The 22,400-nt window shown below is 53.2% G+C and overlaps 1 protein-coding gene across 8 annotated transcripts in view; it reads right to left on the bottom strand.

The window, feature by feature from the left end:
* The window catches only part of COBL (cordon-bleu WH2 repeat protein), a 150,683-nt gene that overhangs the window by 27,984 nt on the left and 100,299 nt on the right, over positions 1-22,400 (bottom strand). For 5 of the 8 annotated variants that reach the window (XM_039862808.1, XM_039862812.1, XM_039862813.1 and 2 more), the window contains exons 8-9: positions 14,735-14,873; positions 12,367-12,537 (exon numbers count right to left, since the gene is read on the bottom strand). In XM_039862808.1, the coding sequence (XP_039718742.1) occupies positions 12,367-12,537; positions 14,735-14,873 (310 nt within the window). Of the gene's footprint in view, positions 1-4,877; positions 6,291-12,366; positions 12,538-14,734; positions 14,874-22,400 lie in introns of those variants that run through there. The other 3 variants (XM_039862814.1, XM_039862816.1, XM_039862811.1) reach the window with 3 other exon arrangements.

Here is a 22,400-nt window from a genome sequence, read left to right as displayed (position 1 = left end):
CACAGCAGCCTCAAACACACACAGGACAGACGGCAAACGAGAGCTGCGGGGCCCTCTGAGAATTACAGCCAAAGCCCCATCCCCGGGGGTGGCTGAGAGACAGGACGGGGGCCCGTGCGGTGGCCAGGCAGGCTCACTGTGCTCCGTGAGGAAACAGCCAGGCTCTCGCCTTTGGCCTCAGACAAGCCTCTTGCCTCTGCCGTTCGCGAGCTCCGTGTGACAGACAGCGCTGAGCCCGGAGCCGTGCCGACCATGGAAGGCTGAGCCCCAGGAGCCCGGGCAGCCTCAGCCTGTGCCCTCTTGGGAGCAGGTCAGTGAAGGCTGAGTGCTCTTCAGTGCCGACCTGTGACCGCCGGGCCGCCGTCCCCCGGGGGAGGTGCCCTGTCTGCAGCAGGTGCTTTCGGCTAAGACACAGCCAGACGAGGCAGATGTGACACCCGGGGGGTGGGCAACGAGGCTGGCATCTGCTCACACTGGTCAGGTGTCTGCCCCGCGCCGCGAATGTGCATTTTAAGGATGAGCTGACCCTAGTCTCCATTTCCGTGGCGAGCCGAGCACTGAAGGGGCCTGACGCCTGTGAGTGTGTGTACGTGAGTGTGAGTGTGTGTGTGTGTGTGAGAGTTGATGTACGTGTGTGTGTATAGGTGTGTGGACGTGAGTGTGTAGGTATGAGTGGTGTGTGTGTGTGGTTGAACCTGCGGTGTGGGCGCCATCAGGGCATCTGTCCTCCCCATACTGCAGACACCAGGTCGATTTATGGATAGAGAGACGGATGTGGATGGAGAGAGACGGGCATGCCGGCATGCAGGTAGACAGGATCTCACACACTCACACACACACTCGCACTCACACACTCTCACCACACCGTCATACCCCACACACACACACTCACACACTCACACACACTCACCAGACCCCTGCGCCTCCCGAGGCCCCGTCGTCACGCCAGCACTCGTGGACTCAGGCCTGTCTCTCAAAGCACAGCTGCACTTGTGACGACCCCAGGCGAGTCACGGCTCCTACCTGTCTTGCTCTCCCTCATCTGGACAGGTGCTTGCCCACTGCTCCCATCCCCGGCTGCCGTGACCCTCTGCGCCCGTCCCTGGGCCACTGTGACCCTCTGTGCCTGTCACCCAGGCCGCTGTGACCCTCTGCGCCTGTCCCCCAGGCCGCTGTGACCCTCTGTGCCTGTCCCCCGGGCCACTGCGACACGCTGGGCCTGACCTGGCAGCCTGGGCTCATCGCTTGAGTCTTCCGTTTCTGTTCTCTGGTCTGTCTGTCCACGGCACAGTCAGGGTTCCCCCTGGTGGAGGACATCGGCGGGGAAAGCCACTGGTCATCCAGGGAGCCCCACTGCCCTGTGCCGCTAGCCCGCAGAGGGCGGGCAGTGGGAGGCAGCGTGCAGGGCGCTGGCCAGACCGTGCCCCCGGGGCTGGGCTCCGGGCTTCAGCCGGGCCGGTCAGGCCTCCGGAGCAGGGCGAGAGCGTGAGGACGGGGCCCGGCTCACACACGCACGCCTGCGCAGCGGGGAGAGCGTGCGCGTGTGTGCGTGTGTGCGTGCGCTTGTGTGCGTGCGCTTCTGTGCGTGTGTGCGTGCACAAGCGCGTGCATTTATATTTCACAAACGATGCCGCCGAACGACTGCTCCAACTAAAATGCCAGCATCCCTTGCCGATACATGACTTCGTCACAGATGTCACCGATGGGGAGACATCCCCAATCAGTCACCCTGCAGCTCCGCTCCTGGATTTAGAATCTGTCATTAAAAATCACATTCTGCTAGCGCTCCCCTTAGACTCACAGCCCTGGCACAGGCAATCTACACAGCCAGGCATCCCATGCCTCGTGTGTGCATGTATGTACACACATCCACACACACATCCACACACACACACGGGGTAAGAACAGTTGCAGAGGGGACACGTAGAAATAGGGGCACTGGACGTGTTTACCACCATGACTGTGCTGATGATTTCAAGTGTCAAAACTTAGCAAACGGTATATTTTCCTCCCACATATGCAGGTTTTTTTGCCTACCAATTACACATCAGTAAAGCTGTTAAAAGATTAAAAAGTAAAACATTAAAACGGCTAATTACCACCAATTTTCTTCCGTGTTAAATGGAGACGTATAATTCCACTCCTAGAGACTGAAAGTGTCCATTGAAAACCATTTGCTGTTCTTTTACATTCATTGGACTCAGTGAGCACGGCCTTCTGCACAGTGCCTCTGAGCCCGAGTGCAGGCCGCTTGTCCGGTGAGTGACACTCAGACTGAGCACAGCCTGGCCCTCAGCGGGTAATGCTCTGCTCACATTTCTGCAACAACTGTGATGTGAGTGGGTCTGAACACGCGACCGGCACGTACCGCAGGCCAACCCTGCCTGCCCGGGGGCCACACCCATCCCAGCTCTGCCTGCGGAGGAGAAGCCAGCGTGGGGGCAGATGACAGAGATCCCAGTAAAACAGCAGAGGCCGGGCAGGAAGCGGGGGGCGCAGGCGGGGTGCAGATGTTCTTCACCTCCACCAAGAACTCCGCTTTCCCTTGTCTTCCTTGAGCCTGTGGCCCCAGGGGTGTCCACGTCACCTTTCCACCACCCCCGCAGTCAGAGCCTGACCGTGAGGCAGCATCGCCCGCCCCTCATTCTCCTGCTGTATAAGACTCCCTCTACTGGCACCCCCCCACCCCCAAGTCCAAGGTTTCAAGGCAACCCTGGCTGGTGACTTCACTCTGCGGGTCAGACATGGCATCGGCCATCCATCGTCACCTTTGGGTTTGGAGTCTGTGCGGCTCAGGAGGGCTTTACGTTCCTCGTGGCCATGTCATGCACACGGAGCACAGAGCCGGACACACGTCCTCGGCGACCCGTGTTCCTTACGGGCCGAGACCTCGTCGGCGCTGGCTCCCGCGGGCTGACTGCACGTTCGCATCTCTCCCCCTCATTGTCCTCCCCCAACCAGCTCGCGGACCTGTCGCCCTGGGAACTGCACGGCCAGTCCACGTGGTCTCGAGCCTCTCATCGAGTTTTGTTTGTTTTTTTCCTTCCCTGAAGGATATGGGCAGACATCACCTTTCGATGTTTACACAGCTTCATCCCTAGTCATGGAAATTTGTTATTTTCTTAAGAAAAAGGAAAAAGAAGGGTTATGTAAAGCATGCAAGGGCAGAATGAACACAGAAAGCGACGACAAATTTAATCTCGCACTTTCCAAGGGGAGAGAGAGTTTGGTAGAAGTGTCAGATGGAGCCTGGGGACTCGGCGCCGATAACCTGGACCTCACTCACGGGGCGGAGAACTTCGGCCTCGCTGGACCTTTGACGTTTGCTTGTTGCCTTGTCACCATGGTGACTAAGAGGGAGCAAACTAGGATGAGTTCTTCTCCTCCATGTGTGTCAGTTACTAAGGAGGAAACAGTCACACAACACGCACGCACACGCGCACACACGCACGCACACACTTCTCAGAGGGGAGGGGAGCGCCCTGGGGCTGGATTCACTCCTCAACACTTCCCCATGGGTTGTGCAGCTCCCAGGCACCCCCAACACACGTGTGAAGGACTGTCACCTCCTCTCACAGCGTTCAGAAGACGCGATCCCATCGCCGGGAGGTTTTGCTGTGGAAAACATTAGTCTGCATGTGGACATGTGTTGACTCGGATTACATGAGTTCTGAAAATTGTGAACAGACAGTTTTATATTATGGACGCCAATTAGCATGAAAACTGTGAAGAGCAGCAGTTGGTAAGCATCATGGATACAGATGTCATGCGTGACTTCTTATAATGGCTGTTAAAATAACACCGGTGAGTACGCGGTATTCAGATTTTTCCAAATTGTTCCAACTGTCGAGAGGGATCATTTATTTACAATTAAACACGTTCAGAATCTACATATGAAAAGGTCAAAAGTACTTGTAAAGGGAGACGGCGAATCTTAATCTACAAACTGGACTGCGGTTTGCCAACGACAGCCTGCTCCACCGTCCGCTGCTGACGGTGACTCTGCGGAGGGTGTGAGCATGTAAGTCACCTGTAGCTGAAAAGGAACACACAGCTCATGTTCTCTTACATTAGCCCTCGCTGTGGGATGGGCCTCCCCGTGAACTTGCCGGGTACCGGCCACTCACTATCTGCCTGATTTGTGTCTCCCCGGTCAGAAAGTGCGAACTGTCTCAACTTTGTGTTTTTACTGTAACTCTTGACAGCACACGTAACACGAAGGAGAAAAGAAACAGACAGTTCTCGCGTTGTCTTGCAAGGAGAATGCACGACCCGCAAGGAGGGACGGATTCTCCGGTGAGCCAGGAGTGAACACTGCCCCGAAACGCGAGGACTTTGGGAACGAAATGTTTCGCGGAATCTGTCTGATGGGACACGTGGGTCTCTAAAACGTGTTCGCCGAATTGCCCTCACTTTTCCCCAGCTGTGTAGCAGAACATGTTGGTGACAGAGACCCCCAAGGTGCTGTCCAGAACCCGCGTCTCTGGCTGACCCCGGCAGCGGGGCAGCGTGCCAGGGTGCGACTGCGCTCTCCGCGGCACGGGCTGAGCTCTGCTGCGCTGGCGACCACCCCCGGCCCCGTCTGTGCCTCCACTGCTCAGGAGGCGGGGTATCTTTTGCGTCATATTTTCTGTCTCCCTCGCCAGTAATTCTAAGAGCGATGTCACCGTCCCTGACTTCTCCTACCTTTTTGCCTCCAGGATTCCACTGCCATCTTCAGTGACACACACACTGCTGTGACTGTGTGCGACCTTCCGCCACCTTCTAAGTCTGGGCTGTAAACCCTGGTGCCCTCCCCCGCACCACACTTAGGTAAACTTTACTTTTTCTTGTTTAGACTTTCCCCACTTAATGACTTGAGGTCAAATGGCTGCTACTTATCAGACAAAAGTTCTTTATTTCAATGCAAAAAAAAGGGAGGGGCACTTTAGAACTTGTTCGGTTTCCTTGTGAGTAATTTCTGTGACTTTCTGGGTATTTTTCAGCAACGCATGGCACTACGTGGGTTCTATACAGCTCGAGTTACGTATTTCTGTCAGCTCCAGCTTATGATTTTTGACTACTCATGCCAAGGTCAGCTGTGATCATTCCTACATTACTCATCGCTAATGCCTTCATTGTGATCAACTAGACAACAGTCATACAAGTAAAAAACACTTACTCTTTGTTTTACTTTGAGCACTACCATTAAAAAAAAAAAATCTCTTGGAGAGAAAAACATGACGAGACTCTCCGGTTCAAACGCATCATCGCACAATAATAAAAGTCGAAGCCGGCAGGTCGCTTTTCCTGAACCCTGAACCCTAACGGGGTTATTTTCGTCTGCTGTGTCCGTCACGACAGCTGAGGTAAGGGACGGGTTTCTCACTGATGAGAGCGAAAGCTCACAGTCTAGGAAAGAGCGGGCCCCACCCCTAAGGTGACACTGTGTCACTCCCTGGGGCTCCTTCGCCACTGTATAAGCCTCCAGACCGGCATTTGTCAAACAGAACCAACGCTACTTCCCTCCACATGGGGAGCGACAGGCACGGAAAATCCGCGGGCAGAGTCACGTGCTGGTCACTGAGATAGCCCCAAGGTTCGCAGGAGGCCTGGCCCCCATTAAGGGGTGGAGGCTTGGCGAGTTGGTGGGTGCGGGGCTGAAGGCACCACGGACAGATGAAGGAGGGCGCCTCCTTCTTCCTGTTTGCTTTTGTAAGCTACCTAAATGGTGGGGACACAGTAACTGGAAAACCTGAAAAACTCAAAAACGTCGGGTCCTGCGTGTCCCTGCGTGCACACACGCGGGCTGTGACTTTGAGTGCCTGCAGGCTGTAGTCACAGTTCGGTGCTCCGGCGCTTGATTTACTGGGGACACAGGTTATTTCCGTTCTATCCAAATTGACCACACTGGTCGGGCCCGGGGCGCAATCCGGTTTAAAGAGAAATGGGGAAGAAATTCTTAAACTGAATATCAAATAAGAAAAATATGAATTTGTAATGACTTAAAAGAAAGCAAGGTTCTTAATAAAAGCATTAAGATTCATGTATCAGTGAAAGAAGATTTCAGGCCAAAATCACCACCCTAGAATTTACATATAAAAGTCTTTGCCTCCTACAAATCTCTGTCGTCGGAGCATTTACATGTAAATTCTCAAGAAAGTGAGCCGCCCTGTGCAGGCGGCCCCTTGTGAGAAAGGACAGGAGAGTCAGTCACGACGGCGATGACACGGGCATCGGGGCCGCGGAGCTCCGGGAGGACCGTCGTCAGAAGCGCTTGGCGTGACTAGGGAATGATGCACAGCAGTAAACTGTGGGCGGGAAATAAATGACAAAGTGTGAACGCAAACCGTCAAAGTAAATGTCACCCTCATCATTCACCTCCGAGGCCCTGGGGATTTAACACTGCACAGAGCGCGACGCAGCCGCCAAATCCCATCGCTGGTGTCCCTGCCTTTCCTCTCAGTCTGCGTCTGTGACAGCTGTTAAAGAGTCGAGTGAGGCAACGTACACAACTGTCCCCTGGGAGAACTATATCATGAGTGTCACTGCACTCACGGCTGTCTTTCGGATTGTCACATACAATTATTTGGACTTGATATGAGACCTCATAGCCCTCGCCGGCGACACACCAACAAGCTGGGAGGCGAAAGCCATTTCTTACCCGAGGAGAAGTCTAGGTTACCCGGGAGCTCCAGGGGAAAGCAAGTACCCTTCGTTCGGTGATGCCGGACTGCAGACCAGCCCAGGGAACCCTGACAGCTCTGAGACTGGGCGGGGCTGGCGCCTAAACTCACAGCCCAGCCACTGACTGACTCACTGAGTCAGAGAAAGATGTCAAAGGCAGAGGCTCGCTGAGCTCCAGGTTATAAGGAGCATCCGCTTGCTTTTTTTCCTCCTGGGAGAGACTGGCTATCTGATAAAGGGCCATCATTATGGGGTAGCAGCTTAAGCCCTGAAGGCCTCCAGAGATAGGAATTAACATAAAGGGCTGTGCCCGAATTCTTTCTTGCCACCTCATAACAATTCTTAAGACAACAAAACAGTTGAAAGACTGTGAGAGACCCCTGTTCGCTTTTAACTGATAATGATATTTAATAAAAATCTTGAACCATTCTTGAAAAATCAAGCTGTCCATTCCTTACTTCTGGGAAGAACTTAAACCTACATGAACTCAGAAGTTCTCGAAACTCTTAATGTAAAAGAAAATGTTTTTTTTTTTTTAATGCCTAACTTGATATTATGCTGCAAATTAAAGTTTTAACAGACACAGACGGTTGTTGTGATTGTTTGTGTCAGCTCAGGGTTTGTGTAGTGTCTCATGAATATCAAAACTAAATTTGCCGTTAGTTTTTTTTTAAACTAACTTTACTTCCTTTTAGCATTCCTATTAATATTTGTTCTTCTTTTGCAGTAGTAGGCTGATAAGTGGTTAGTTACCAGTTCTCTTGAAAAAAATAAAAGGCAGAGATGGATAGATAAACTTTCACTGATATAAAGGGCAGGTAGCACAAAATTTACAATGAAAAAAAATACAACGCTTGCCGTTGTAAATTCTCTATAACCAACTGATTCTCAGAGAATTCTCTCATTAATTGTTGCCATTTAATAAAAAAATCTGTAGCCAACCTACCAATACTGTTGACAAACATTCATAGTTTCAAATTCAATACGGGTTGGTCATTTTATGTTAAAAAGACGAAAATGAAACCACGAAGACATGTTGGACCTTAGCTTGTTTGTCAATCACCTGAAAACGTTTGCTGAATTGAATAATGGCTTTTTTGAAAATAGAAGAACAACTCTTCAACTTGCTTTGTGCTCTGCACAGTGCGCTGGCTCCTGACATGACACATTTTCACATTTAATCTGCCCTATTAACATGCCCTGATCACTCTTTTACATCTAGACAACTGACCAGACAATAAATCATGCTCTGACTTGGCGCCTCGGCCGGTTTCCGGTGTAAATACTCTCTCCACGGCTGGTCTCAGCTACTGACATCAGCCGCTGAGCCCACGTGTGCTGGGAACAGCTGTGCAGGATTTCCACTGTTACGGACTACGGAGTCACATCGTTCACGTATGTAAATAACCTCAGGAACACAGAACCAGTAAAAGGTAGCAAGATCATTAGGAAGTCATGAGTTTTCAGTATTTGTTAGCTTTGTTTTTAATGTGATTTATGTAACTGTAAGCTTACATAATTTGGCTCTGTTTAGCAACTGGCTGGCAGAACTGTTGGGATTCCCACAGTCTGGTCTCACCAGCTGGCAAGAGCCAGGTCCACGCACACCCGCTCCCCTGAGCTGTCACTAAGTTCTCCAGCTCCTTCTCAAGTCGGAGACATAGTAGCTTGGAAATAAAGGGCTGAAAAATAATTAGCGAAAGGAGAAAAGCTCATAGCTTTTTTTTTAATGTTACGTATAGCTCTACCATGATTCTCATTGCTTTGTGCCTAAGTAGCACTCAAGTTTTAGTTTGTATTCAGTGAATTTAATGGTTTTTGAGGTACAATAATAGGCTAAAAATTCAGTTCCATTTCTCGAATGTACTTCTGAATGGGGACAGACTCTGCTCCCACAGTCACTGATTTCCTTCCATTTTGTGAGAAGGGCCACTTGCTCGCCACCCACTTCCTGTTTGGCTGCATATTCTGTCCTTTTGCATGGCGGCAGAAGCAGCTGCATGGCTGGCTTTCTTGCCACGGGACGAAAAGCAGCAAATAAACCCAAGACAAGGCGAGAGAGCTTCTCCGGGCTTGCGGTAAAGCCCACACACCTGTGGGGTTTCAAGGGGGCTTCCAGGACAAACGAGATGCCCAGAATTGTTTTGTGTCATGAGCTTTAGAATTAACTACTTTGCTTTGAAGCAGACTATGTTTTTAATTTTGGTTCAAGTCTTAGAGTGTGATCTTAGGTGAATTTAAAGAGGATCGGTCCCAATTTAAGGGGCATCAGAGAAATTCCTGTCCTGTCTTCTCCAGCTTTATGCTCTCAGGCAAGCTCGTGGCTGACCCCCGAGCAGAGCCAGAGTCTGGGTCTGAGGGGTCTGGGAGTGAGGGGTTGATTACAGCCCTATGCCAGTACACTACTGAGCCGTGCCCCTAATTTATCTAGATTCTCGGTTCTTCTGCTGGGTGACACTGCTTGTGAATTAGTTTTGTTATCATCATCATTATTGATTTTACCTTGAGCAAACTCCAATTACTATCTTCTAATTGAAAAATGGATAGTTTCTTTCTTTCATTTAGTTTCTTATTTTAGAATTTCTTTGAAGTTCTATAGAATGAGCTATACCTATCCACAAATTGAAAACCAATCAGCCAGCAACGTCTCCATGGTTGTCAGTGGCGGTGCTTTAACTCTGCATACCATTTAGAACAGGAGACAATGACTCATTTTCACTCTCTGCTTTAGAAATCCTCTGCTAATTACCCTAGAAATGTATATCTAAGGAAAGATCGATTTGGTCAAAGGTGGTACAAAAAAAAATGTGTAAGAAAATGACATTCATTGAACAGTTTAATTCTAAAAAATATAAAGCAAATTGGGGTTCTACAATTTGAGCTCTGTATGCACTGATTTTTAAATCCCCAGGGCCTTCTCACTGGGATAAGTAATTGGTGACTTGTTAGTAGCCTAATCATAACCAGCACTGCAAATCTTGCAAACAAACAATTCAATGCAATTAGTGGGATGCGCGCCTTCCACAGCATTCAGCGTGAAGATCCAACCAAAATCAAACGTCGGCAGAAAGCAACGTGGTTAGAAAGTTGCAAGGGAAAGAAACCCACATGCAAAATCGCGCAGGCGCGGACATGCGCACGAGGCACGCACGTACGTCGGGAGCACGCGCATGCGCCCCGCGTGCGTCAGCCGCCATCTAAAGGCCGGATACACGCTTATCGATGAGAACGGAGATGACAGAGCACAGAGCAGGGAGCCCCTGTCCCACTGCTACTGCAGTTACGCTAAGAGCTCAGACGCACCGCCAAAGACTCACTCACGATGACCTTGGTGCCATGACCTCGAGAGGTTTCAGGGCTAAACCATCTACCACGACGCGTGCAGGTGGCACTGACCGACTCGGCCTCCGCCAGGCGACCCGGCGCGGCTGCCAGGAAGGAGCCCCGGCGTAGATCGGGCGAGAGGAGCCGCGATATGACACCGGGTGGTGGCAGAGGGCATGTCCCTTGGGCACACCCAGCTTCGCACGTGCCCAGGGGCTGACTTTGAAAAGGCTGCATTTTCTCTGCCGCAAGCTCACTTTGGAAGAGATTAAAAAAAAATGCTTCTTATAGCAGGAAGTACTTTTAAATGAGATAACGGGAGTCCAAAGGTTTATGGGTCCGACATACAACCTCGCCGACCCTATTCTGTTACCCTCTTAGCTGCTAAGACCATCCAGCAACCAGCCCCTTCAGTCTGTGGGCACTAAATGGGGCATCCTACTGCTGGGGACATTTCCGGTAGCTCCTCTGCTCTGTGGGAGCAGGACGGATAAACGGAGGTGAAGGCCAGGCCTGACGTGCCCAGTCTCGCATTAAAATTGTCCTTGGAGGAGGACGGTTCTCCCATGCTTGGCCGCACTGCCCTTGAGTCATCCACCTGAGCATCACCAGCGGCACACAGTGCCCTCTCTGCACCTACTCGTCTAGTTCTCCAGACTGCGGCCAACGCAAAGGGTGCGGCCAGGAGCATGGGACACTGTTGGCTGAGTATGAGTTCCCCGCACAGCTGCACTGTCGACCAGTGACGTCTGTGCACCACGGGGAAAGCTGGCCGACGCCCAGCGGGCGTGCATCCGGGGAAACGGCCGCGTGGGAAGAACGAGCACGGGGCGGGAAGGAGGCACAGCCCCGGGTGCCGAGGACAAACGTGTCTCGTCCCGGCTGGTCCGAGTCTGCCGCTCGGCTCCACGCTCTGCTCAGACCTGGCGCGGGCGTCTGCTAGGCACAGGGAGGAAGCTTAACTTCTCAGGTGTGACATCGGCAGCCCCCCAGTCCCTCCACCAGCCTCTGACAGTGGCCCCCGGCCCCGCACAGGGAGGCCCCCCGAGGGCGCGGGGGGGCTGCGGGGTGCACACGGCCGGTGTGCACGCGTGTGCGGGCCCACAGTGCTGCTGCTCCAATGCCCACACCTCGCCCGCCGGCCGGTCGTGCTCGGCTGGACCACGTGCACCGGCTGTTCCCCGCGAGGACCAGCAGAGCCTGGGTGAGGGGTGCGGCCATCAGAGGGGCCACCGGAAGCCCCGCGGCCTTGCCGCGTGGGGCCGAAACCCGCTCTCTTCAGAGATGAAACGCTCGGAGCTGCCTAAGCCCCGGCTGTCATCTCCGCCTGACACGCCTAATCCCGAAGCTCCCAACGCCCCACACAAATTCGTTTGCTTTCGGGAGCCTGTCCGCTGTCAAGATGATCAAACGTTTTAAGGATGAAAAAGCAGTATTTGCAAAGAAAGATAAAATGAATCAGGATTATTTTGCCCAGGGAGAGTAATCCGACGATTATCTTCTCTACCCAGAAGCGGGCGGCCAGCGCGTCGTCATTTCCAAAGAGGATAGAAAAAGATCAAATGGTGCCCGTGGTAAGAGCGTGGACATCCCAGCTCTCAGTGGGCCCGGCTGCTCTCGGGCCGGATGCCGAGTGCCACCGCGCTGCTAGGAAACCGGTCCAGGCTGTGCCCCCCTAGTGAGCAGGCGGACCGCACAGCGGCAGCATCCTCACGCAGACGCACGCAAGCTGGGCACACGCGTGCCGCCATCTGAATATGTATGTCGCTAAATACACAAAACTGTTGCACATCTGGAGGCAGGAGTGCTACACGTGGTGTTTGTCATCGTCCACGAAAACCCCTGGGACAATGAGGAGGGCCCGATCCCAGGCTGGGTGTGAGGACGCATCAAAGCAGAACGAGCCTTTCATTCCGGCTACTGCGAGGCTCTCCTTCTGGTGCCTCAGTTTCCCTTTCCACAGAGTGGCAAGACTACTGCTTGGCCACTACCCACACGTCCGGGGTTGTAACTCATTCTTCCCGGCTCTTGACCGCAGCCCTCCGCACTCCCTGCCGCGCCGGCCGCCGCGGTCCACAGACGCTCTGAGCTTAGCTCTAACTTGAGGAATTTACCTTCTAGCCAAGTGTCTCCACCCAGACGGCACAATTTGGGCTCGAGTCTAACTGCAGTCTGAATGATTAACAGGTTAAGTCGCTCCTGCAGGTACCTGCGTGGCATTCCCCGGTAGGCAGGACACTGCATTGAGCATTTGGAAGGCAAAGTTGCACAGAGGAGGCACAGACACCTGAGGCAGGGACGGAAAGTCTGGAGACCCAGCACCAAGGACCAGAGAGGGAGTCACCACGGATGGGCGAGGAAGGAGCAGGCACGTACGTGTGGGTGTCCGGTGCGTGGCCTCGGAAGCGGCGCCCTCCCCGGGGGTGCCGAGTGGCTCTGCCAGCTCCACGTCTGGAGGGGGGTAGGGCGGGGGCGGGGGGAGCACTAACTGGGGAGGCCCCCGCGTGGTGCCTCTGGGGGGCTTTTGTGGCATCTGCCGTCCAACACCTACATAAAATCAATGGGGGTTACTTCAGATGGTTAAGCCCAGAGGACCCCGCGCCCACCAGAGGGCACGTCACCGTCGGTGCCCTGCACCAGGAACCACCTCACAGCAACACAGGCAGACACGCAAGACCAAATCCGACCTCACTCAGCACCAGATCCAACCTCACCCAGCTCCAAATCCACCACATCCAGCTCCAAATCAACCTCACATGGCACCACATCCAACCACACCCAGCACCAAATCCAGTCTCACTCAGCACCAAATTGACCTCGTTCAGTACCAAATCCCAACTCACCCAGCTTTAAATCCAAACACTCCCAGCACCAAGTCCAGCCACACCCAGATCTAAATCCACCACATCTCAGCACCAAATCAGCCACACCCACATCCAAATCTGACCACAGATGGCTCCAAATCTACTTCACTCAACACCAAATCCAGCCACACCCAGACCCACATATGACCACACCCAAATCCAAATCTGATCACATCCAGCTCCAAATCAGCCACAACCAGCTCCAAATCCAACCTCACTCAGCTCCAAATCTAACCTCACTCAGCACTGAATCCAACCACATCCAGCTCTAAATCCAGCCACACCCAGCTCCAAATCCAAACTCACCCAGGACCAAATCCAACTACTTGGCATCAAATTTAACCAACTCATCAGGATTTATGGTGAGGATGAAAGTCTGCCCTTGACATGGCCACCAAGACCTTCTCTACCATCCCCTGACTTCGAATATTCAAACTTATTTTCAGTAAGAAGGAAGCTTCTGTCTTCCTCAGTTCTTGAAACCAAAGTTTATGGACTCAAGAGAGAGATTTGTGGTGAGTTACTACCATCTGTGTCCCCGCCGTGATGTCACTTAGCTGGAAATCTGCTCCGACAGTTTTCGGTTTTATAAAATACCTTCGTGTCCCGCCCATGGGCACTGGCCGACGGCCCCCACCCAGGCCTGGTTCTCCAAGCCTGTCGGGCACAAGGCCTCGGCCTGAATTCAAGGCTGAATCAGGAGGGTCTTCCTTGTGTTGACACGGGCTGTCTCGCCTGGGGGTCGGCACGACTCAAACGCGTCCACACTGCCACTTGAAGTGGACGCTTCTTAGAATTTCAACAAGAAACTCTAAATCCGATGGTGTCATCCCTTCACGGAAACAGTGGGGAGCGAGCTCGGAAGGAGGAATGGGGGACTCATCGTGGACAGTAGAAAAAAACTAGGCTGTTCTGATGAGCTGTGGGCCCGGTTTTCTTTAAATCTGGTAGGATGTCCCTTCGGGACAGAGGATAAACTGACATGATGTATTGGCTGTTGGGAACAACATTAGAAGTGAGGTTTTGACTAGGGGACGAATGCTGACAACCAACCGATGGCTCTTGCTAAAGTTTCAGACGCTGACAATGAGCATTCATCCTGGGAGCCGTTCCCGTTGGGGCTACAGCCGTGAGATCGAAGGTGAAATGCGAGGGTGCCAGGTGAAGGACACGGCGTTGGAGTGACACCCGCCGGCTGGTGCGCTGGCCTCTGAGGCGCCTGTGGTCACGGGGGGCGGGGGGTCTCAGGCAGCCCCGCTCCTCGGCACCCACTTCCGCTCCACGTAAGCGAAATAACACACGCCAAGTGCTTTCAGAGCAAAAGTCAGCCATCCCGGCACCTAGGGACACTGTCACCTCTCTCCACTCCACCTGTCGCGTGAGGGGCGGGACGTAATGCCCTAACGGGCCCCTCCTCGCAGATATCGCGATTCTACCCTCTTTGCTTCGGGTTCTTTTCTCTTAAACATCAGGGCTTCGCAGCACTTGGTAATGGATGGAGATCAGGGTCAAACGTGGCGGCCGCAAAATGACTGAAGTGCTGTCAACTGACCGACAGACTTCCTGAGGCCCAGATGTCTTCCACAGCAGCGTTCACGCAGGTCACCCTGAGACCGTGCCTGCCTCCACCAGACACTCGGTCACGCACCCACACTCGCCCGCGCTCCTGCGCCCCGCCTGCTAAACGCCCATGCTGGGCCCAGAAAACACGCCCCTCGACACCGCGTGGACTCGCCACTCCAGACCGTTTACTTGCAGACTCTCCTCCTCGGCAGATGTGTCCCCGTTAAGGTCACTGGGGGGAGCCGCTGTGCGGGTTAATAGCGATGCCACAACGCCACACGCGTGCAGGCCCGAGGCGTGCAGGTGCGCTCACTCACCCGTCTTCCTGCTCTCCTCGCGGTCCTCGGTGCGCGTGGGCACCGGGGCGCTGGGGCTGGGCGGCGGGGGCTGTGGCGGAGGGGGAGCTGGCGCCCGCCTCTTCTTTTTCTGTAGGTCCATCTGTGACCCCAGAGACACCTGTGAAGCACGAAGAAGGAGGGTCAGAGCGCGTGGCTCTGTCGGGGAGCGGGTGGCTCTGTCGGGGAGCGGGTGCACATGGGTGTCATGTGCAGGAGGTCGGGGGGGTGGGGTGCCCTAAGGAGGGCCGTCAGATGGCCAGTCCCCGTTCTGGGGTCCGTGGGTGGGCAGAGCAGACAGTGGCATGAGGGCTTACTGTGTCGCCCAGGAGAGGCCGAGGTGATGCAGGGTGCTCGCAGATACCCCTCAAAACCCCGCTGAGTACAGTGCTGGGGCTGTGCCCGCATTTCGTAGGGACCCCAGGCGAAGCGGGAGACGGTCGCTTCTCAGCACAGCTATGAGAAACGATCCTCAGCCCTGATTAAGTGCAGCGGAGAGCTGTCCCTTGGGGTGACCCAGAGCTGCCAGGACTGGGCCCATGCAGGGGAAGGGCGGGCGGGGAGAGGACAGCCCCTCATCCCTGCCCTGGCTGCCACCTGCACCCTGCCTCTGCACATCCCGAGCAGCAGGGCTGATGACCGCCCAGACCTGCAGCCACAGTGGGGCTTGGCAGAGTGGGGACATGGGGTCAGCAGGTGGGACATTGTGCTGCTACCCAGGGCAGTAACCAGCCCCATCAATGGCTTTCACAGTGACAAACTCACAGCTTCTCAGGCAGCTGGTGAGCACTGGATGGGATGAGGTGTTGAAAGGGCACTCGCTCCGCCTGTGGGACGGCGCCCACCGACCCCGTGCCTTCGCCCCGGTACAGATGGTCTCACCCACCCCCTCACTGAAGGAAGCCTCGTGTGCAGAGGTGTGAGCATAGGCGAGACGGTGACTGTGCTCGGCTGCTGCCCTCGGGGGGCTGGCGGCTGAGCCTCCCTCCACCCCACCCTCCACCCCCCACCGTCCAGTCGCCCCGACAGTCCCTGGCAGCATCCTGGGAGGGGCGCCCATCTACACCACCCACCGTGGCGCTCTGTCCAACCCTGGCGCTCCCCGGCTTATTAACTCAGGCTCACAGCGTGTGTGCATGTGTGTGAATGTGTGAAGTGTGTAAAATGTCTTAAAATTTTATCAGTAATATACATTTTACTACAAAAGTTTTTACGTTCCATAAGCAAAAGGCAGGGAAAAAAACCAGTCTATTAACACTCGGATTAACCGCTGAGTCGGCGCACATCCTACTTTAGTGTTCTATTTTTACTATTCTACTAAAATACGTTAGAACCACCTCTTCTACCTTAACCACTATCTAATATATTTTATGTACAATATGGGCTGGGAAAAGCCAATGTCTCCACAGAGCTTAGGGTCCCACCAGCCGTCCCTGGACCCTGCCACACGCCAGCAGCAACCACACCAAGCTCATTTTTCCTGCAGCATTTACCCCATTTTCCTAGGTAATAAGCCCATTCTGCTATTTCTCGATTGTTTTCATGTTAGATCGTGGCTTCCTACTCCAGAAGGTTAAGACCGAGTCTTTGAGATACACACACGTGCACGCACACGCACACACACGCACACACATGCACACTCCGCCGCCTGATCTTTCCCAAAATGACAGTGCGGGATTTATAGTCACTGGTTAGTGACACATGTAGTTACAGCAGAGACTTCGACTGCGTAAGGCAGACATTTTCTTCGAGAGGAATTTTCTCCAGATGAGACGCGCGATGTGCCTGTCAGCTGCATTTTCTTTCTGGATTACTTTTTTGTTTTTACTTTTTTGTTTCCCGTGACCACAATAACTGATTTGCTTCCTAACGTTTTTTTCAAGCTGACTTTCCTGGACTTTCCTTTCCCTCTACTTAGGAATTTTTTTTTTTTTTAATCCCATGTTGCTTGGATCCTGGACCCTGTTTATGTAACGTCCGTTTCTTCACTTGCGGGGTCTCGAGCAGCTTCCTGAAGCGGGATGTGCGTGAGATAAAGTGCTGAGACGTTGAAAACGTGAAAACGTCTCTATTCCGTCACTGAGTCGTCAGCACAGGAGCCTGTGGAAATCTAGGCCGGAAGTAGGTGCCTCTCCAGACGCCGGCCTGTCACCCCGCCGGCCTGTCACCCCGCCGGCCTGTCACCCCGCCGCCCAGCTGGCTGCCCGGCTCCCAGAAGCGATCCGTTTTCCCTCTGCAGCTGTGAGGACCCATCACCCCTGGAGCCCTGGTGTTTCGGGACGGCTGCCCTGCGTGGGGCACTTCACCCACTGTCTGGGCCTCAGCCGAGCCCTGCGATCTGTGTAGCCTTTAATTCTGCAGAATATTCTAGCATTATTCCCTTTGGAGTTTTACCTCCGTTTTCTGTCTTTCTCTGGGTTCCCATTAGTTGAACACTAAGGGTTCTAAATGATTTTTCTAGTTTTTCTGGAATATCTTTTTCTCACTTAAAAAAAATGTTCTTTCTTTCTTGGAAAATTCCTTTGCTTCATTTTCCAGCTCCTGCAAGTTTAAAAACTTCTGTGACTATGTTTTTAATTTCTGAGAGCTCGTTCTTGTTCTGTATGTTTAAAATAGTCTCATGTCTTGTCTCCCTGGATACGATCCCTCCTTTTCTCTCTCCAAGGCTGTTATTTTTATCGTTTGAACTGTTTTTATTTTGTTTCCTTCTCTTTAATGCATCATCTTTCCTCCAAGTCCCGCTCTCCCTCTCCGTCCTGGCCTCAGCCTGTCACATTTTGACCTTTCCTCCATCTCTGGTGATCTTTTGGCAGGCTGTCCATAATCCAGCGTTTCTGTGGACGGGTCCGTGCCTGGTCGGGATTCCCGCTCGCTCAGAGGGGCTCCCCAAACATCCAAGGATTCTCTCTCCCATGCAGGGGGCTCTCCCGACCTCCCGGGCTCCCGGGCTGGGCGTCCGGCCAGCGGGCGGGCCTGGTCCTAGTCGGCACGTGGGTGCCACCCTGCCTTGTGCCCTGTGCCCTGTGCCCTCAGCGCATCCGGGGCCTGCAGTGGGCTTCTGGCTTCTTCCATGATCCGGCTGCACGTGGCAGGGAGGGGCCTGGGAGTCTTACTGCTTCGTGTACACACGTGGCCCATCCTTGGTCAGCCGCTCCGGCTCAAAGTCCCGCCTCCTGCCTGTCCCCCTTTGCTGCCAGTCTTCCATCAGGCCGCCCCGTTTCCTGCCTGAATCTGAGCCACGTCTCCTCTCGTCGTCCCCCCTCTCTGAGTCGCAGTGCTATCACGCGTCCGTTTACTCAGAATGTCAGTAAAGACCCACTGTGCGCCAGGCACCGTTCTACGTGAAATGGACAGAGCCCGAAAAGGACAAATTCTTTCCCTCTCCTCACAGAGCTTATGACTCGCTGAGGAAAGACAGAAATAATTAACGATAATTTTAGGTAGTGACCCATGTTATTTAAGATAGAAACATGATGGTGACCCGTTTCTGTGGGGCGGGGGACAGAGAGTTCATATGGGCAAACAGGTGAGTGGAGAAAGGTCCCTCTGAGGAGACACCCGATGCTGGTGACGATGTGAAACAACAGGAAGCGTCATTCGCTGCTGGTGGGAATGCAAAATAATACAGCAACTTTGGAAGACAGAGTGGCAGCTTCTTACAAAACCAAACACACTCTTCCCATGCGCCCCAGCGATTCTCTCCTGGGCATCGACCCAGAGCAGCTGGGAGACCTGTACTCAGGTGTTTATAGCAGGTTTAGTCACAGCTGCCAAAACTTGGAGGCAGCCAAGGTGCCCTTCGGTAGGTGATGGATAAATCAACAATGGAGTACGATTCGACTCTAAAACGAAACGAGCCATCGAGTCATGAGAAGACCTGGAAGAACTTTAAATGCACAGGACTCTGAAAGAAGCCAGCCTGGAAGGGCGGCATCTGGGTGACTCCAGCGATGGGGACACACGGGGACTCTCGGCCCTTTCCTCCCACCTTTGCTGCAAACCTAAACTGCTCTTTGAAGAGCGTACTCCGCACACTCATTATCCTTGTCACATATGAGCACTGCTTTCCGATTGTCATCGATGGCATTTCGCCCGCTCTTCTGAAAGTCCCATAGATGAGTTCTTTTGCCCCCTCAAGTTCAGAGCAAGGACTACAGAGAATTCCTAAGAAATGGGGCATTTAAAAATACATAGTTTGTTATTAACATGTCACTTCTGGATCACTTATAAAATTATCTCCCCAGGCTGTCCAGACCCAAGCGAGCCCACGGGACTGCCCGCTGAGCCCGGACGGCCCGGAGGTGTGAGTTCCAGAAGCCACCTCTGCTCCCCAGGTCTCAGAAGCTGTCCGCTTTGCCTGCCCGAGCACCCGGCCGGCCACGCTGTGACCCTCCCTCATCCAGGTCGTGCGCAGGGGCCGCGTCCTTGGCCCCTTGCTGTGCTGCCTCACAGTCCACACGAGGAGCCCTTGCATGAGACCGTACGTGCCCAGGGATCCAGGTGAGCGCCACACGCACTGAGGTACCTTTAGGCTTGTCCCCGTGAGCTTCAGTCGCCCTGGTCCCAGTGCTTTGAGCACAGTAAATGCGTGCACATGCCTGGTACCAAGAGCATCTGACGCCCCACCAGATGCCACGGCCCGAGCATTCTGCCCCTCCCAGCGTGGCCCGCGATCAAACCCCGAAGCTCCTACAAGTGACGAATGTACTATCGCTGCTGTCCTTCTGTGACAAGTGACATGCAGACGCGGGCACCCTAACTTTCCTCTGGGAACGGCGCTGACCCTTATGCACAGGTCTAGGGTGTGGCCTGCGTTTGCTCTGCAGGCTCGGTCCTCGGGGAGACGCTGGTTCCCGCTCAGGAAAGACTCTCCCTGCGGTGACAGCTCGCCGGGGCGTCGACACTTCGTCTGGAGTCCCGTGGACTTGCGCAGAATTCTTCGCCCGTGACTGCGAACGCCAAGTGCAAGCCAGCACGGCGGGCCCGCGAATGACGTCATCCCGTCCAACGCTGTTTCACTTCGTGACGCTGACAAGATGCTGTCGAAACAGCTCCTATCCAGATCGCCTTGCCCACGGCAAACCCGGGTTTGTTCACGCCATTTTGCTCAAAGTTACAGAACGTATCGACCTCCGAAGGGAACAAACCACGAACCCCACGAACCCTGAAGACTCACTCAGGCTTCACCACTCCGGCGGCTCGTACAACCCTCTACGGAAAGTAAACGCTTCTGTGAACCTGTAGCCAGCTCTCTCTCCAAAAATCTACCTTCTCCTACAACACATTCTTTGTCAAGAAGAGGTATTTTAGTAACTGGAAGATTTTACTGTCACCCAATTCCACGGATTGAAATGACTCAAGTGGTGTCTTAACATTCTGTCCCCTGACAAACACAAAAGGCTACACAGAAACGCACAAAGAGCAACACAACAAAGGCCACGCCTCCCGCGTCATCGTATCCACCGAAACAATGGATTTCGGAAAAAAAAGATATTTTCTATGGCCGAATGAGTCCTTTGTAAAGAAATCAGTCCTTTCAGTATTATGTGAGGTAACCCCCCATGCCATCGGCCCCCGTTCTGAGGCCTTCCTGTTTCGGCTCAGTCGGGACAGGAAACGCACTTGGTGGGACTCAGTGTGGTTCCCTCTAGAAAGCCTAAGCTCGCCTGTCTCACCTCACTGCTGACACGGCCGAGGGCCCGCGGCCGAGTCACCCACACCTGCAGTCGCCCTGCTCCGCCCTCTGCCGCTGAAGGCGGCTCACGATGCAAAGCGCAGCCTTGGCAAACGTGCGCTTTCTAGGTTATTCTCGCTGATCCCCTCACCACTGCCAACGACCTGCTTTAAGAGTGTAGCCTACACTCTCAGCTGTGATGACAGATCCAAGACCTCCAGGGAGCCTGGGGAATGAGGTGAAGCACAGGCCTGCGTTTACTGCAACGCTGCGGTCAGCCACACTGAGGGCAGCCACAGCCGGACGGGTGGCCCACGGCACAGGGCTAGGCCCACAAGGCCAGCCTTCGGCATCGGTGGGAGCGGACCCCGGGTCTACATTGCTGCCTTTCTCACTGGTATCCACAGTTAAGAGCTGGTGCCTGTGTATTCCAAATGCAGAAACAAGAAGTGTTTCAATTGGGTAATCAACATAATTATTTCTTGCAAAAAAAAAAAACAACTCACATTTAGGAAAAAACTTTAAATAATCAAAGAAATCATAGTTAGGCAGTGTCCACGCTGACGGTGTATCTACTAGGCTGGCAAGTCTGGACAGTGTTGCGTAAAGTTTTCATCGAAATTCCAAGAGAATTCATTGGTTATTCACACTAACATGGCACCACTATTTGTCACAAGACAGGAGCACGACGGACTGTGGCGTCGCTTGTCCCATCTCCCTAAAGAATAGCGCCCAGAACCCAGTCTGCATCGGTGGCACACACGACCACTGAACATCGTCAGATGCGATGAGATTTTGATGTAGTTTAGTCCTCTTGCTATAGAAAGCCGTTTGTGAGGTTCGTTTTTGTTAGAGACGGGGAAGAAAATGAATATGGATAAAGACAAACAGGATCACTTTGCTTGCCTTTCATCTAAGAAATGACAAGTTAGACTAACGAGACCAGCCTGGAAGGCTTCTAACAAATAACACATCGGCCATTCTCAGCCGACCCTCTGCCCGGCACTGCTTCTCCCAGACTGTCACATGGCCAGCTCCTTCCAAGCATTTGGTTCTTGGCATGGAATCGACATCAGCCACCCTGTCACGTCACTGTTAACCGTGTCACTCATACCTGGAGGATGCACACTCGTCCCTCTCCACAGGTTCGCTTTCCACACATTCACTTGTCCACAGTCGACTGTGGTCTGGAAACATTCAATGGAAAATTCCATAAATAAGCAATTCACAAGTTTTAAGCTGCGCACCATTCTACGCGGCGTGACGGGATCGCACCCCGCCCCGCTGTGTCCCGCCCAATCGCCGCTCGGCCCGCGCCCCTCGCACGGCTTGTCCGGTGGCCACGGAGCCGCCAGTTGTGTCACTGCACTGCTGGTGTCGCGTCGATTGTCCTATCCTGTTATCAGCTGTGGCTGTGCATCCCTTCCTGTGCCGACTTTAGAAATTAAACTCGACCGCAGGTGTGCACGTGTAGGGAAAAAAGCAATATGTCTGGAATTCGCTGTTGTCACGGTTTCGGGCACCCTCGGGGGGTCTCGGAATGCATTCTCCGCAGATGAGGGGGGCCTGCCGCACTCACTCACGTCTGAGAAAATTCCTTGCATGTGTTAACTTGTTCATTTTCTACATCTGAACACGAGCTCCCCTGGAGCATCTTGTAGCGCACAGTAGGTACTCAAGATAGTTGGTTGAACGAATTAATTTATATACTAATGGTAAAAAGCCACCGCAACACTCAGTGGACTCGTCGGCTTTTTTTTTTTATTTCAGATGGTGTCAGTTTCGGTAAGTTGTGTTTTTTAATAAATTTGTCTATTTTGTCTAAGTTTTCAAAATTATTGGTATAAAGGTCACGCCATTTCCTTATTATCTTTTTAACATTCATAGAATTGTACTGATAAGTTGTTTTTCGTTCCTGATACTGGTAATTTACACTTCCTCTTTTTCTTAGCTTGGTCTGGTGTGAGTTGGTCA

The sequence above is a fragment of the Pteropus medius genome, unplaced genomic scaffold (assembly GCF_902729225.1).
Source record: "Pteropus medius unplaced genomic scaffold, Ma_sr-lr_union100, whole genome shotgun sequence".
Classification (NCBI taxonomy): domain Eukaryota; kingdom Metazoa; phylum Chordata; class Mammalia; order Chiroptera; family Pteropodidae; genus Pteropus; species Pteropus medius.
The sequence above is the reverse complement of the archived record's forward strand: the minus strand, read 5'-3'. Positions and strand labels throughout refer to the sequence as shown.